This window comes from Xyrauchen texanus, chromosome 35 (genome assembly GCF_025860055.1).
Source record: "Xyrauchen texanus isolate HMW12.3.18 chromosome 35, RBS_HiC_50CHRs, whole genome shotgun sequence".
NCBI lineage: Eukaryota > Metazoa > Chordata > Actinopteri > Cypriniformes > Catostomidae > Xyrauchen > Xyrauchen texanus.
Genome location: NC_068310.1, coordinates 25,828,636 through 25,846,321, shown reverse-complemented (window position 1 = coordinate 25,846,321; position 17,686 = coordinate 25,828,636). Strand labels below are relative to the sequence as shown.

The 17,686-nt window shown below is 38.8% G+C and overlaps 1 protein-coding gene across 2 annotated transcripts in view; it reads left to right on the top strand.

Annotated features, from left to right (window-relative positions):
• Positions 1 to 17,686, top strand: part of znf385a (zinc finger protein 385A) — a 102,071-nt gene that overhangs the window by 41,420 nt on the left and 42,965 nt on the right. Inside the window, exons 1-2 of one of the 2 annotated variants that reach the window (XM_052106385.1) lie at positions 4,895 to 5,046; positions 11,535 to 11,680. In XM_052106385.1, coding sequence (XP_051962345.1) covers positions 11,606 to 11,680 — 75 coding nt within the window. In that variant the 5' untranslated portion in view covers positions 4,895 to 5,046; positions 11,535 to 11,605. Of the gene's footprint in view, positions 1 to 4,894; positions 5,047 to 11,534; positions 11,681 to 17,686 lie in introns of those variants that run through there. The other variant, XM_052106383.1, reaches the window with a different exon arrangement.

Sequence of the window (17,686 nt, the reverse complement as noted above, 5' to 3'; positions counted from 1 at the left end):
CAGAAGCATACAGTATACTGTATACTGCACAGTATGAAGTAAGCAGTGCACTAGTATTCCAGATTAGCATTGTATAAGGTTTCAAATACTTAAAATATATGGAAGGCAGCATACAGTATATACTGTACATTATCCAGTATGCTATTATTCCATTCTGAATATAGACAGTGTTCTTGAATAGTCTTATCTTGTCTTGCTCATTATATGTTTTCATTCCTTGCAGTTATATGTACTTTTCAAGCAGAGCAGTATGCATAGGTGTTCTCTTGTATTTGTTGAAGGACTTGTGTTTAGGCTAAAAGAAGCCAGACGAAGTGCAGAGCAGTGCCGAGAAGTGTGTTCATTCTAATTAATTGAGAATCTTAATGAGTAGCTTTCTCCACAAACCTGGAGCCATTTTAATGTGCTCTCGCTTAGTGAAAAAATGAAACCACTGGGTGTGAGAGGCAGCTGGTGACCCAGACACTCACTGCCGAGCAGTCACTTTGGATAAAAGTGCAGGGATATGCCTTTATAGCATAGGTTTATAAAGTGGCTCTAAAATCTAATAGGATTAGCCAAATAGACAATACATGCACAGCTTTAGCTGAACATCAGCAGAATTCTGCAATAATACCTGAAGTTGCTATATTGCCTGGCAATTGTAAACAGCTCACAGTTACTCCATGCTCTAACGAGACACGGTAGGACAATTTTCCTACAATTCAAGTAATAGCTACAGAATCATAGCCAATCAGATCATATTTTATGTTTACTATACAGGTCAATTAACAGTCTGTCATGATTAATTTATTCTGCAAGTTAAATCATAGTGGATTGTTGAGATAAAACAAGCAATATTCATCTGGTCATATGATCTCAACATTGCGACACTCATGAATGTGTACCCAGTGCCATATGTAGAATAAAGCAGCCTTTTTTCTAAAACTGATATCTTTATTTATTTATTGAACATTTGTGTCTTTTATCATATTGCTGTTGCTACTGTTTTATAAAACAATAAGCCAAACAGGCTTTACGTTTCAGAGATTTTACTTATTGCTTTAATACGATACTTTTTTTTATGTGTGTCTGTAAGGGTAGGTTGGTTTTGATGCTGAATTGCGTTGGCGGCCAGGTAAGGGGCTGGCCGTCTCTCTCCCTGTCGCTCCGAGACAGGCTGGAATAGTGAGCAGCGCTGGGCTGCCGTCACAGTAATTGGCCCTAAATTGGTTAAATGAATGAGCCATTTCTGCCTCCTTGGTCACAGCTGAGGACAGGACTGACACAGGATCACGTCTCAAACCGGACATGTCTGATAGCATACAGATGAATTTAGAAGAAAATAAGAAATTAATGTACTCGGTAGGGTTGTTTCATGAAATGTGTGTTATTTTTGTTTTCATCAGCAGAAGGGATTACCTTTTGATGACTTTTGGTTAGAGAGCTGATTTAATTTTTTTCCATATAATTGGACTGTAGACACTTGAAGACAATCCTTGACCTTATAACCAGGCTGTAATGTTTGGCTCTCTTAGATTTCAGCTAATTAAATCTCTCCTGACACCAAAACCCAGACGTCAGCATTGCACAACAAAAACTAAGACTGGAAATATAAAGTGCACATCTACATAAAGTGGTTCACTTTCTTGTTAGCCAGAACAATTTGGTAAACAGGCATCTGTTATAAAACAAATGTAAATGCATAAAAAAGATAAGTCTAAAACATTATTGAGACACATAATTGTCAGTTACGAACATGGTGTGCTGTGCTGTCCCGGGGTGCCTTAATAATTAAAACATCTGAGGAGCTGTGCATTCAAAAGCAAAATAATGAAGATTTACAAACAGTTTAGTGTCCCTTTCTGAGTATCTGCTCCAATAAACAGCAACTGTTCCCACTTATAGCTTTCATTTGATGGTTAAGTGCGATGGCACCTGTCTACTGTAATACATGCAACAATAACACATGCCTTTATGTTCTGTACATACAGTGCAGGTGGTTTTTATTGATGGGATTTATATTTTTTAATATCTGTGACACTTTATAATGTTGAAATTCCCGACCATCTTAAACTGACTGGAGCATAAACTTTTGGATCAGAAAAGAAATATATAGTGTCCCCAAAAAGTATTTGAAGAATTAAGACACACTTATATATATATATAAGACAGCAAAAAATTTAACCAAAAGATTTTCATAATTGACTTCATATTGTACATCCACTAAATATGACCCTGAGACCAGCTGGTTAAAAGTAATTGCAAAATTAGCATAATTGTTTTTGCAGATGCCATTTTTTATTTATTTTTAAAAATTTTTAATCCATTGACATTCATACATTTTGAAATGTAACTTGCCTACATACTTTTTGGAGACACTGTAAATGTAGTTTGGTTATTTGTTTTGCACCTGAATTGCATTAAAACTTTATTATTGAGTTATTTACTTATGTGAAGCGATGCCATGTATATCTGTTGTTACTGACCTATTTGAGATGTGGCCCTACATTCAGGATTTGTCTTTAGGATCAATCTAAAGCTCATCTGGATAGTCATTATTAAAATACACAGCTTGAGGGAGAGACCAGTGGATTCAAAGGGGACTAAACATCTATCTACATTTCTCTTCTCATTAAGAGTTTCACTCTCTCCTGGATCATCTGAACGACAGGTGCTCAGTGAGGGGCTCTGTGGGACCCTGGTTCTCACTCCTCATGTCTCTTTCTCACTCTCTCTGCAATTTGTTCAAGGTCACTGCCACTTGACAGGAGACATGTGTTCATCCAAAAACCAGCCGTACACTTCTTCCTTTAACCTGTTCTCTCATCTCTCATTCTTTCATTCATCCCATCCCTCCTATGTATCGCCACTCATAGTCTGCTTGTTTTTATTGTGCTTAAAGTATGGAACGGTGGAGAGAAGGAGAGCGAGAAACTGATAACAAGCTACTCATATCATTTAAAATTATTAATATCATAGCTACCAAAGTATAGTTAAACTACAGTCAAGCTACTTTAAAAAATGCTACTAACAAAATTAGCTAACTACAGTACATTGAAAAAGGCAATAACATTTAAGGGGGAAAATATTAAAGTATAATATTTAATATCAGATGACATTATTTAATGCTCCAACCAAAGCAGTAATAATTGAGTGAAAGTGACAAAGTGATTTTTGAGTGACAGAATAAAATTTAACAGATACATTTGTTATAAATACAAACATTAAAATGACAAAACAACATGATTTAGGCAGTCAAATTTGTATTTATACAGGGAACTTAATAAATCGGTGAGACATTTTATTTTAACCTGTTTATTTACTGTAAATGCGCCGTCCGATGGTCAGAGAGGACCATTTAGGAGAACACAGTTGATCTTTGACTCAGCTCACTTAATTGTAGAGCTGACAAAAAACAGAAATGTAGCATTTTATTACACCACACGACAAATTGGAAAATAGTAGCTTGTTAATGGAAAAGCTACTTTGTTTTAGAAGTAGCTGAGCTACACTAACGCTAATGAAAATGTAGTTAAATTACATAAGGGATAATCTACAGTCAGCCAGTCATTATCACAAACTGAACCCTGACAGACAGGGTAGTCAGTCTTGAACAGTGTTGGGTAATTTACTCTAAAAAAGTAATAATTACTAACTACTAATTACATCTTCTACAGTGTAATTAGATTACTGTACTAATAAATCTGTCTGAAAAGTAATTGCATTACTTATTACTAATTACTTTCTTAAACCCTTATCAACCTTGACCTCGATCATTATACAGAAATATCAGTCCTTTGATGGTGCGGTTGACCAATCAGAATCAAGAATTGAGTATCAAGTACTGAGTAATAGTTTTACTTACAGTAGTTACTCCCCAACGCTGGTATCGGAGACATTCTGATGTTTAGCTCATCTCCCTTGAAAGCAATCTATGTATTCAAATGTGCTATAATGTTGCCCATGGGAGCAACCTGAGCCCATATATGATGTGCTGTTCCCTTGGGTGCCTCTGCACCTGAAGCAATGAAGTCACTGTTTGCCATTCAAATGCAACCAATTAAACTACTGACCTCCCAGTTTGGAAGTGATCGGCCAATTAATGAGATGGAGTTCAGTGTGAACCTGATGTGTGCGTAGTCTTAGTGCATGTTTTAATGTTAACATCCTTTTATATTTCAGTCATCGCTCTGTCAGCTTTGACCTCATGATGATCATTCTTTATCTCCAAACCATTTCATTTTTATCTCACTCTCTGCCTTCCCAAAATTGCCAGGCCTCTGCAAATGGCAAATGAACAGCCAAAGAAATAGGATTGCCAAGCTTCAGTATTAGAGAGAGAGGCAGGCATGTCTGATTTTCCATTTATCAGGCCCAAACAGGCTCAGAAGTATTTGAGTTTGTTGAATCGCTTTCCCTCGCCTTTGATCTTCCAGTGCCCTTCTCTCTATTTATAAACCCCTCCTCCCCCACTCTTTATACTGCACTTCTTCCATATCCAAATACAGCCCTGGATCATTCTCTCCCAAATCCTCTTCCAAAACCCACATTGAAGATTCACACCAGCTCTCTTATCCCTGTGTGTATTTGTCCCTGGTCCTTGGCTACAGTGGCACTGGATCTCTTCCCTCGCACTGCAGGCTGTTTAAACTGGGTGATTATGGCCTCGGCATGTGTTGCAGGATTCCTAGCATGTCACAGGCTTTTAAACGACAACCATTGCTCAGCCCGGTCGTCCGCCCCCCTTCCCCTACTCCAGCCTGATCAGGTTCTTGCAGCTTGTTAGGAGATTCAGACTCACACATTGGGAGAACAACATATCTGCCTGCGCTTCATGGGTTTGATGAGGCTGTTAAGCCTGCATTATCATCAAGGCATTTTGTCCGTCAGCAAAGGATCTGCTGGTGTTGTGGGGTCTAATCAACGCTCTTGTTTGAGTTAATGTCAAAGCCTGTGATCTTAGACAGCTGTACTTTGTAGGTCTTTATTAATTTATTTTTCATGGAAGACACACGAAAGCGCTGTGCACTAACTAAACACGAATGCACTGCTCGGTTCTGTGCTGTAAGTATGAGTTCCAATTTATTTGACTATTTATCCTGCGTGCATGTGTGCGGTCATAAATGCACTAAATGCATATCTAAATCAGGGTACACCTCAGACATTTATTGTTTTTATATAAAGCTAACTAAAATTACTACAGACTAACCCTAAAATAAAACATTTTGCCACATGTAGCATGCCATTTTGTTGTAAAAAACAAACAAACAAAAGAGAAAGAAAGAACATTAATCAGAGAGTACCCTCTCATTTTTATAAAACAGGCACGTTTTGTTCGGGTCATATGAAGGAACTTTGAGGAAACTTCTTGATATTCTTGACTGAAAAATACATGATATTTATAAAAATAAAATAAAAAAATGTACCTTTAAAAATATGTTTGAACATACACCACGACATTTTTAAAGTCATACAATTTATTCTTTATATATATATATATATATATATATATATATATATATATATATATACACTCACCTAAAGGATTATTAGGAACACCTGTTCAATTTCTCATTAATGCATTTGATGATTATGTAATCAACCAATCACATGGCAGTTGCTTCAATGCATTTAGGGGTGTGGTCCTGGTCAAGACAATCTCCTGAACTCCAAACTGAATGTCAGAATGGGAAAGAAAGGTGATTTAAGCAATTTTGAGCGTGGCATGGTTGTTGGTGCCAGACGGGCCGGTCTGAGTATTTCACAATCTGCTCAGTTACTGGGATTTTCACGCACAACCATTTCTAGGGTTTACAAAGAATGGTGTGAAAAGGGAAAAACATCCAGTATGCGGCAGTCCTGTGGGCTGAAAATGCCTTGTTGATGCTAGAGGTCAGAGGAGAATGGGCCGACTGATTCAAGCTGATAGAAGAGCAACTTTGCCTGAAATAACCACTCGTTACAACCGAGGTATGCAGCAAAGCATTTGTGAAGCCACAACACGCACAACCTTGAGGCGGATGGGCTACAACAGCAGAAGACCTCACCGGGTACCACTCATCTCCACTACAAATAGGAAAAAGAGGCTACAATTTGCAATAGCTCACCAAAATTGGACAGTTGAAGACTGGAAAAATGTTGCCTGGTCTGATGAGTCTCGATTTCTGTTGAGACATTCAGATGGTAGAGTCAGAATTTGGCGTAAACAGAATGAGAACATGGATCCATCATGCCTTGTTACCACTGTGCAGGCTGGTGGTGGTGGTGTAATGGTGTGGGGGATGTTTTCTTGGCACACTTTAGGCCCCTAAGTGCCAGTTGGGCATCGTTTAAATGCCACGGCCTACCTGAGCATTGTTTCTGACCATGTCCATCCCTTTATGGCCACCATGTACCCATCTCTCTGATGGCTACTTCCAGCAGGATAATGCACCATGTCACAAAGCTCGAATCATTTCAAATTGGTTTCTTGAACATGACAATGAGTTCACTGTACTAAAATGGCCTCCACAGTCACCAGATCTCAACCCAATAGAGCATCTTTGGGATGTGGTGGAACGGGAGCTTCGTGCCCTGGATGTGCATCCCACAAATCTCCATCAACTGCAAGATGCTATCCTATCAATATGGGCCAACATTTCTAAAGAACCTTGTTGAATCAATGCCACGTAGAATTAAGGCAGTTCTGAAACACAGTATTAGTATGGTGTTCCTAATAATCCTTTAGGTGAGTGTATATATATATGTGTATATATATATATATATATATATATATATATATATATATATATATATATATATATGTGTGTGTGTGTGTGTGTGTGTGTATGTGTGAGCGTGTATTTATCACTTTGTGGGGACCAAATGTCCCCATAAGGATAGTAAAACCCTACATTTTTGACCTTGTGGGGACATTTTGTCGGTCCCCATGAGGAAAAAAAGCTTATAAATCATACTAAATTATGTTTTTGAAAATGTAAAAATGCAGAAAGTTTTCTGTGAGGGTTAGGTTTAGGGGTAGGGTTAGGTTTAGGGGATAGAATATAAAGTTTGTACAGTATAAAAACCATTATGTCTATGGAAAGTCCCCATAAAACATGGAAACACAACATGTGTGTGTGTGTGTGTGTGTGTGTGTGTATGTGTGTGTGTGTGTGTGTGTGTGTGTGTGTGTTTTAAAATGTATGAAACCATTGTGGAAACAAAAATTACATTTCTAAAATCTTGATACATGTATTTTAAACTAGATTTTCTAAATAGTCCTCATTTTTATCATCTCGGAAATTTTTTTTTTGTCAGTGACCGAGTTAAAACCCAGCTATTGGCTGTAGTTGTTTTTAAGCTAAGCTTATGATCTTCTTTGTCCCCTAACCCTACACCTATATCTACCCCTACACATTTGCATACATATACACATACACTTGAATGCACTACCTCTGTCATAATAATTTACAGTGTGAGCTGGGACCTGAAAGTTTTCTTTAATTTAATGAGGTAATTATACACTGGGGGCAGGAAGCAGCCTGGACCTGATTTATGCATGCTAGCCATGATTTTTTGACTCTACTGCAAGGACAACTGTCCTCCACACTCACAAACACATGCGCTCACTCCCCCAGCACTCACTCCCCCAGCACTCTGCTGTGCTCGCACTCAGCTCTATGTTTGTCCCTCTGCCCATTGGCTGTCACCAAATCTGTGTTGTTTCTCAGTTGGCATGTGAACAGACTAAATGGGTCTGGGTCCTCTCACCCTCTAATGGGATCAGTCACATATGTTGTGAATTATGTTAATACTGTATTGCAGTGACAGACACACACTCGCCACTGTGGCAGCAAGAGTGGCAGTTAACATTAGCACACCATGCAGTCTGCCGAAAAGCATGCGTGTTGAGTCTTGTTCATGGAGCCAAGGGGTCATACCATGGTTCAGACATTAAGTGACTCTTTGCACAGATGACGTTAAAGGGGTACTTCGCCCAAAAATTTTAATTCTGTCAATATTTGCACTCCATGTCGTTCCAAACCCGAATGCTGTTTTTTTTTTTTTACTGGAACACAAAAGAAACAAATTTGAAGAATCCACAGATCTTGCCATAGAAGCAAGTAACCAGAGCTCCAAAAAGGACCATAAAAGCAGTCCATGTGACACTATTCCTATATTCCAAGTCTTCTGATACTGTGCCATAGCTATGTGTAAGGAACTGACCGAAATTTAAGTTGTTATTCACTGATAATCTTCTCTGTCGAAGATTGCATATTGTGTCCAAAATTAAAAAATGGTACGTCAGGTTGGATACAACATGGGCAAGAACCGCTACCTTTGTGGGATCAATGACACTGACACATCACCTTTAACCTCTTACCCCGCGTCCTTCTGTGTGGACGTTGTATTTTGGCTTCACAATATGCAACGCATAATTCATTCAAACAGACTGATCTCAGTTCAGAACACTCTGGGCTCTCAGTAAAGGGTTAAACTTTTGACGTACAAACTCATGTAACTAGACTTGTCATGGTATCATGATTTTCACACTGGTGCGGTGTTCACGTTCAAACTGACTAACACCGGTATTACCGCTGGTTGGACGCTAGGTGTACTATCGGGTGATTTTCGTTAAGCAATAGCCTGCACAATAGCATAAGGCAGCTTGAATTCAAACTTTGAATTTCAGAATACATTTTTTATTTTAACTAAAATTTCAAATGAAACTGAAAAAACTGAAAGGCAATTAAAATGTGTGTGAAGGGCAACATCTCTTTGGCAATGAACCAACTTCCGTGCATTCTCTCCATAATGGGCTACCGATCAGGTATTTAGTTGTCTGGGCAAATACATCACTTATTGTGGGTGTTTGCGGGTTTAATGTTGGTGTTTTATTGCCTTTCATCCCAAGACCCAGTTAAGCTGCTTCAGAAGAGGAATGACTTTAAATGTATGAATAAATTAGTTTTGTTCCCTCCTAGGGCTGGGCGATATGCCAGAAATATTTTCTCGATATTTTTATATAAAAAAAACAAAACAACAAAAAAACGTATATAACCAAATTTCCATTTACCGTCAGGCAAGTATCCTCCTATGACAACGGTGGAAAATTACTAGTACATATTATGATCTAAAAACAATTCTAAATGTAAACATGATAATTCTAATGATGATAATAATCATCGCTGATTCCTCAGGTGGATCAGGCGGTCGCGGTGACACTTACGTCGTCACTGACGGCTAAGGCCTACGCATTGCTGGACGTGCCGCTTCCGCCCTGCATTCCATAGCTGTCCTGCAGGTGTACCAAGCCAAGGCACTTAAAGAATTGCACAAGGGTGGTCCTGACCTGGGATTGATGCATGAGCTGCACTCGGCAACCGATCTAAACCTTCCGGGCGACGAAGAACATGGCGCAGTCTCTCGAGCAGGTGATGTCCACCCTGGTGGTCGAGGAACACCACCTTTGTCTCAACCTGGTCGAGGCGAGAGAGGTTGACAAGGTTTGATTCCTTGACGCCACCATTTCCCAGGTTGGCCTGTTCGGCGACACCATCGGAGACTTCGGGCCGGGCCGGGCCTACCAGTACAAGGTTCTCCAATATAGAAGGAAATTCAACTTTGAAATGCTGTTTTATTCGTTGCACTACATCTGTTTTAGCTCAATCATCAGTGCTTTCCACATATCCAAAATTGTAATGCTCATTTTAGCATTCAAATGTGTTTTTTATCATAAGTTCGACAAATATTCCAATTTTTATTTGACAACCTTAGGATGAACAATCTTGACAAGAGCTGTGTAACGATTCTACCAAAATGTATCTTTTTGTGTTCCATGGAAAAAATAACAGCATATGTGTTTGAAACAACATGATAGGGAGTAAATAATGACAAAAAAAACAAATTTTTTGGGTGATCTATGCCTTTAAGACACACTGCGGTACTTTTGAAGAGAACTGTTTGTAGCTAAAGAGAGTGTTTATGGTGTGCTTCATGTGACCTAGCTGAGCATTGCATCAGGGATGAGCAGTGACCACAAGCGACCATTGGCACTCACGCCCCCCTTTTCTCTTTCTCTCTCGTTCTCTCACCAGCAGTCCTCTAAACCTTCTTATTCTTCCTCTCTTTTTCCCTCACTCTTTATCTGCCTGTGTGCTGTGCAGCAATTGAGGAGTCTTGCATGCCTAATTTGAGTAAATGATGCCAGTGCTTGTCCGGGCCTGAGGCTGCAGCAGAGGAGAGCAGGAGGAACAGCTGGGGCCAAGCTAAGAAAGCATATCACTCCAATTTTATCTATCTTTCTCTCCATTTCTTCTTCATGACACATCATGACATATGCCCAAATCAGCCCTAACTACAGCACAGTATAGATGTCCTCTGTACAGTGTTAATTTGTGGAAAGGAGTCGGTAAAATAGACACATCATGACAAAAACTGAATGATTGTAATTACAATAAGCATACTCTTTAAGAAATTATGATATCAAAAAGCATTAACACAGTTGCATGCTAGTCAGAATGTATAACGCAGATTAGGAATCCGCTGTTGCCTTAACAATGTGCTACGTCTAATGCAATATCCTTAACAGTCTCTGAAGCATGAACATATTTAAAAACACCAAAATGTTTTCTATCATACAAAAAGTACTAAAAAGTAAACTAAACTACAGTATACTTGTGATGCACTATTATTTTGGGCGCTCAGGTTTCACAACAAGGACAGTGTTCACATGTTGTATTTTGTTTATGTTGAGAAATCTTTTATAAGTTTGAATTAACAATGGTTTATACGTTTTGGCTTCAATTTGTGGTTAAACATTCTGCTTCATTGTTTTGCATATTAACATGAACATAAATAAACCTATAGTTTAATGATAATATGCCCAAAATTTAAAGGACATTTTTGTCAAACGACTAAACGACAAACTATATAAATTAACACTGCCATTACATGAGGAAACATCTCAGAAGTGCTCAGAAGTACTGGAGAATTCAGGAGAGAGTTGAAGCTTGACAAGCAATCTTGAAATAGAAGCGGAGAAGGGCGAAAAATTATCCAAGATTAAGAAGGAGACAGGCTGAGAGAGAGAGAGATAGAAGGGAACAGTTTTAACACTGGAGGGAAATTAAGGCGAGGAAAATCCAGGAGCAAAAATTAAGCAGCTTAAAGTAGCTGCACACTAAAGCTTAATTCTGAAGAGAGGGTCTCCTCACACTCATGCAGGAGGTTGCGCAGTGTGTAAAGTATATGACAAGACAGGCTGACAGAGAACAGAAACTCATGACATGGATAGAGAGAGATAGAGAGAGGAGGGGGCTGTTTCATAACTGATGGCTGATATCTCTCAGACAAGTTTAATGCTGACAAAAAGTGTTTCCACACAGCCACCCCTGAGGTTCACCTCTGTATGGCTTCAAAGCCAATATTTAAGCAAAGGATGGTTTATTCAAGCTTGACAGCATATATTTAACTTGGTGACAAGATTCAAAGCTTATCTTGCAGGTTCAAAGTAAGAATTGGCACATTCGCTTGTTCTTTACCTAACTTAATTTTTCTATTCTCTACAGGAAGCATCAATCGAACAGGGGCCATCCCCACATTTCTGCGGACCCCAACGGTGATCCAGCCTCATCTGGATATGAAGCCCTTCCTGCAGTTTCCAATGGAGACCGCTCCTCCACACAGCGTTGGGCTCTTCCACAATTTCAATGCGGTGAGATTAGGTTTCTAAAAAATAGTCCCTTCTTGCTGCATCACACCTTCGCAGTGTTTAAATATTGTGTGACATTATTTAGTTATTCCTAAAAAAGTAACAAATTACGTTGTTACATTTCAACCTTGTATGTAAGGGGCTGTTCAGACCATTGTCAGAAATGTACTTTTACACATTGGGGGTAATATTTTGTCCCTGGATTTGATTTACTGGAACATTTTTTACCTTTATGAGGGCAAATGTGTTTCTAAATATATAAAACAAACTGTTTCTCATCCGTTTATATCAAATACTTAAATTTAATCAATTCATTATGACAAATTCTAACCCAAACTCTTACCCTTTAAACTGACCCTTCGCTAAGCAACACCTTAAAAGTGTTTCTGACCAATCCTGTTTTAGCAACTGTTACCCTGCCACCATTACTCTGACAAAAAAATCTTTATATAAATCTGGAGAAGAGGGCTCATTCCTAAATGATCATATAACATCTGCAATGACACCTACATTTGCTCCAAGGTAAATTAAAGCTAATAATTGAACGTTAATTTATTTATGCATTGATTCAAGTCATAGCAAAAGTGATAGTAAATAAACAGTTCACAGCATCAAAATGAGTGTGTTATGAGACGTTATAAACAGCTCTGTTCACTTATGCTAATGTTAGTAGAAGTGTGATGGCTATTAAATGAAGTTTTTCTCTTTTCTAGTGACTGTAATAATCGGTTGCCTTGATTCTGATTCCCAGTCTATACAGTTTTTAATCAAATTACTGTGTAATTTAACAATTTCTTTTACAGAAAACTTCCGATAAATATGCATTGCAATGTCACTCTTCATACCAACCCACGTAAAAATATTATCCATTACATTTGTGAAAATATTTAGCCAAAAAACGCATTGTTCACATTCATTCCAATGGGGAGTTCTGCAGAGATGGTCAGAGTGAGCAGCCATAACCAAGAAGGTTGGAGCTTCAACATCAACCATGCAATCATATTTATAACTAGGGCTATAATGGAAAATATTAAGAACTATATAAAAAAGAGAAGAATTCAATACAGGGGCACATTTTTGCCACAAAATATTAAATTATGTGGGCATTTTTGTCACTTTTCGTGGCATATTTGCCCTGAGCCCCCCCTTAATTTCTGACATCAGGAATGCATTAGACATGCATTTTTAATAGTTGAACATGGCACTCCTTCACGAGATGCTGAAAAAAAACCCAGCAAAATGCGTCTAAACAAAGATGTCCGTCTAGCTCATGTTTACATAGAAAAACAATTGAGAAACAGCACAGATGGACGCAATTATGTGTTTGATGTGAACATGTTACTTTGCGATACTTATCATCAGCTAGAGCAATCTAGCTTTGTTGCTCCTTATGCTGTTCTCTTACAATGTAGATATGATGCCAAGCACTGTGGAGGCCTACGGCAGCCTTCTATTTGTCTGTAAATAAATGACATAAACAGAAAAGTAACATGCATTATTGATTTGAAAAAATAACTCTGGTTCCCCTTCTGTCACTCACTGACGTTGTGTTGATGTAGTGACACTAGGGGTTGCTCCTGAGAGCCCCGAACACGACCCATTCTTTGAGAAAAGGCCAATGAGAATTGGCGAGTGGAATTTGCATGCCACTCCCCTGGACATACGGGTGTATAAGGAGCTGGAATGCCCAATCCATTCAGATTTTTTCTTCAGAGCAGAGCTATTGTACTATCAGCAAGCTGAATACTACTGCTGTTCCATTCACCTCTTACGAAGTGTAGGCTGTTGGATATACGGCGCATTTCTAGCTGCTTTCTCTCCTTCTGCACGACAGAATTCTCCCCTGGGTGCTTCGACAGCGCTAAAAGTGTGTATATTCCTGCTAAAGAGTATATTTTCTCTATTAGAGCACACACATTGATGTTGAACATCTTTTTAAAGACGTGTCTTTATAAAGATGCCTTTCCATCTTTGTTTAATTCCTGGATGCAGTCGTTATCTCTCCGCTCCCGATGGCCTCACATGTCTGGGCAGCAATCACACTGAGGCAGCGTTTGTAAATGGTTCATGTTCTCATTGCGAGAATATGACCATAGTAACGTTGCAGTCGCGGCTTTCCTTCTTCCTGTTCCCCAGCATGCTCATTTGCTCCCGTCCGGTTTCGAAATGAGACTGAGACTGATGCAGAGCTGATTTGGACTGGAACCCTCCACCCTCCCCTGAACACTAGCGGCTTGATGATTGGTTTCTGGGTTTGGGGCGCTCACGTCTGGGAAGCTTTACAAAGCTATTTCAAAGGCTCCGTTACTCCAAAGAACCACAGTGAGATCCATTATCTCTAAATGGAGAAACTTTGGCACAGTAGTGAACCTTCCCAGAAGTGGCCGACCTTCCAAAATTCCTCCAAGAGCACAGAGTTGACTCATCCAGGAAGTCACAAAAAAGCCAAGGGCAACATCCAATCAACTGCAGGCTTCTCTAGCATCAATAAAGGTCACTGTTCATGACTCCAATATCAGAAAGACACTGGCCCAAAATGCCATATATGGAAGAGTGGTGAGGTGAAAACCACTGCTAACCCAGAAGAACATTAAGGCTCATCTGAATTTTGCCAAAAACACACCTTGTTGATCCTCAAACCTTTTGGGAGAATGTTCTGTGGACTTATGTCGAAAGTGGAACTGTTTGGAAGACAGGGGTCCTGTTATATCTGGTGTAAATTAAACACAGAATTCCACAAAAAGAACATCATACCTATGGTCAAGCATGGTGGTGGTAGTGTAATGGTGTGGGGATCCTTTGCTTCAGAGCCAGGACGACTTGCAATAATTGAAGAAAATATTAATTCTGCTCTCCTAAAGGAGACCATTCATTCATCAGTCCGTGAGTTGTAGCTCAAGCGCAACTGGATTATGCAGAAAGACAATGATACAAAGCATAGGATTAAGTCCACCTTTGAATGGCTCCAAATAAGCTAAATTAAAGTTTTGGAGTGGCCTAGTCAAAGTCCTGACCTGAACCCGATTGAGGTGCTATGGCAGGACCTTAAACAGGCAGTTCATGCTCGAAAACAATCCAATGTGGCTGAACTAAAGCAGTTCTACAAAGAAGAGTGGGCCAAAATTCCACCACAGTGTTGTGAAAGACTGATTTCCAGTTAGCGGAAGCGTTTGGTTGCAGTTGTTGCTGCTAATGGTGGCACAGCCAGCTATTAAGTTTAAGGAGGCAGTTCGTTTTTCAGATGGGTTATGTAGGTGTTGGATAAATTTTTTGCTTCAATAAAAAATATATATATTTGAAAACTGTATTTTTTGTTTACTCAGGTTGCTTTTGTCTTATGGTATATCTCGTTCGAAGATCTAAAACATGAATGAAATGAAAAATATTCACCACACTACGTTTGAAACAGCTGGCTTGTTTATTTGTTTTTGCCTGACTGCTTTCCATTAGAAGTAGTGAATGTATGAGTTCTCTCATGTCGCTGTGACTTATAGCTAATCATTTTGATTAGCATGCAGCCAATTTCACTCTCTCAGCACTTCTACACTGAGTCAGATCTGCACATTTCCCAGATTGCATTCTGTTATGTAAATGAGGATGATGGTCAGCAAATTGAAAGAGAAAGGTTAGTCATTTTAGCCTGTGTGCTTATGCTGTCCCGTCCGCTTATATTTGCCAACCAGTTCAGAGCCTTCTGGTTAATATGTTCCCTCTCTTAAATTCACTACATGACTCAATTATTTGCTTGCACTTGTTTCCAGTGTGAAACATGGCATACCCCCTGGCTCTGACTCGTAACACCAAGAAAGCAAAAAACATTCAGCTCAATAAATCTACATCACACTTTCCCTTCCAATTTAGCCACGTTATTATTTTTTTGTAAAAGCCAAGGGATGTTTAAATATTCTGAAATATGCATGAGCTCATAAAAGAGACATCTAAGGCATATAAGAGCTTATCTACTGTCTCTTTTACTCATGCCATTTGTTTTATATTCAAATCACTGAGCTGTAATTTTTTGATTGTGCCTGTTTGCCATTGCAGCAGGCTATAAATCAGAATGTTTAAAGGCTCCATGAAGGCTTGTATGTGAGAGTGACTGCATGTTCAGAGGTAGATTCTTCTGATGGCCAGTTGGGGGCGATGTTGGAGAGGATGGAAGGACAGGCTGACCTCCCGCTAGGACACTGCTGAAAGCACACTGCAGTGTTTACGCCATTGCCTAATGGAATAGTGGCATTTACAAGAATTCTCCCACACAAGTAGAAATGTACAGGCATTCATTGAAGGATTAAACTAACAGCTGCTCTATGAGTCATGTGGTTTATTTAAGTATTCGTGTTGATATTAGTACAGATTATGCTATTGAACATAACTTTACAAAAAGTTATTTTGTATTTGCAGTTTGATTTAAGATTAAAGATTTGTATAGAAACAACATCAACACTCCTGGGTATGCTTTTGTTCCAGAAATTATTATTTTCAGAAATTCATTAAACCCAAACATATGTGCATGATGTAATGCATCATGCAACATTCAGGTCCATTTAAAATCATGTCTCCACCCAACTTGGCACAGAAGAAGGAAACAAATGTGTAAATACCAAAAGACTTGATTGTGTTGTCAATGACTGTGTTGTTCGGTGGAGCTCTACAGCAAAGTCAAGCAGATGGGTTGTCAGTTATATTAGGGCTGTCAATCAGTTAAAATTGTTAAGCAAATTAATGCCATGTTATGCTTACCCCCAAATTAAAATGGTTCAATATAAATTATACATAATAATTCAGATAATTATAAATATAATATATAAAATAAATATAATATTTTAGATTTACGTATATAAATTGCATTATTGTGGCAGGCTAGTAAAACATTAATTAGACAATACAAAAAGTGGCTTTAGAAGTCAATATACTGTTTTATTCCACATCATTTAACAAGCACAAAGTCAATAGCAGTCCATTTTGAAATTGAGTTGGTAACTCTGTCCTGTTCTCATGGGACATGTTCTTGCATTCTGTCTTAGTTATTTTTAATTGTTGGTCAGTGTATACATGCTTCAGACGGATGATTTGGGGTTGTCTCACTGGTATTAAGTGCCATAAACTCCATGTTTTAGGATGCTGTGTCAAGTTAAAAGTAGTAGTAGTGGTAAAACTATTAAAATCTTGTCTCGAGATTGCTGCATTCTGTTCTGCTTCGTCCAACCATCAAGAATACATCCTCATTCTATGCCTGTGCTGCTTGTGAGGTTTGATGAGGTGCACCGACTGCCCCCTTAAATTGCTTAAATTGCTCCAAACTTTTATTACAGAATTTAAATACGGGTCAGGGGACATAAATTATTGCGTTGATAGATTTTTTCTTTATATAATCAACACTAAATGAACGCATTAAATCTGCAGCCCTAAGTTATATATTTTTCACTTCTCTACGGCTGAGTGAATTACCGCACCTAATAAACATAATATTAATCAGTCTATTTAACAGACTTTAAAATTTAAAGTATTTAAAAATGTGTGCAGGTTTGGCCAAAATAATCACTTCATAATTTTTTCAGGCGAGTATAGAGCTATGGCAGCTGAATGGCTCTAACTTCCATTCCTTTGCTATGTACAGTCCAGCTGTAATTTGACTTTAATGTGTTCTGGCCTCTACCTTCCTATCTGAGTCAATGTGCCTGCAGGCAGAGAGGCACCTGAATAATTTATACGAAGCAGCTGGTCATGGCGTGGACGAGCCTCTCCAGACTCTCACTTATTGTGCAAAATCAGCTATTTCTGAGGTGTTTATTAGGGCGACTCATGCACCAACTTGTTGCCTTTTACATGCAGCATCCTTCGACTCAAGCCATCCTCCCTTTCTCTCACTTGAAACAGGCAGCCTTTATTCGCACAACTCTGCGCCCGTTTTCTTCACTGAGTAATGTAGCTCCACATGGACATTTCGAAATATTTTGGCAGTGTGCATTTTACCTCTGATGACCCCCCAAAACAATTACTCTCATT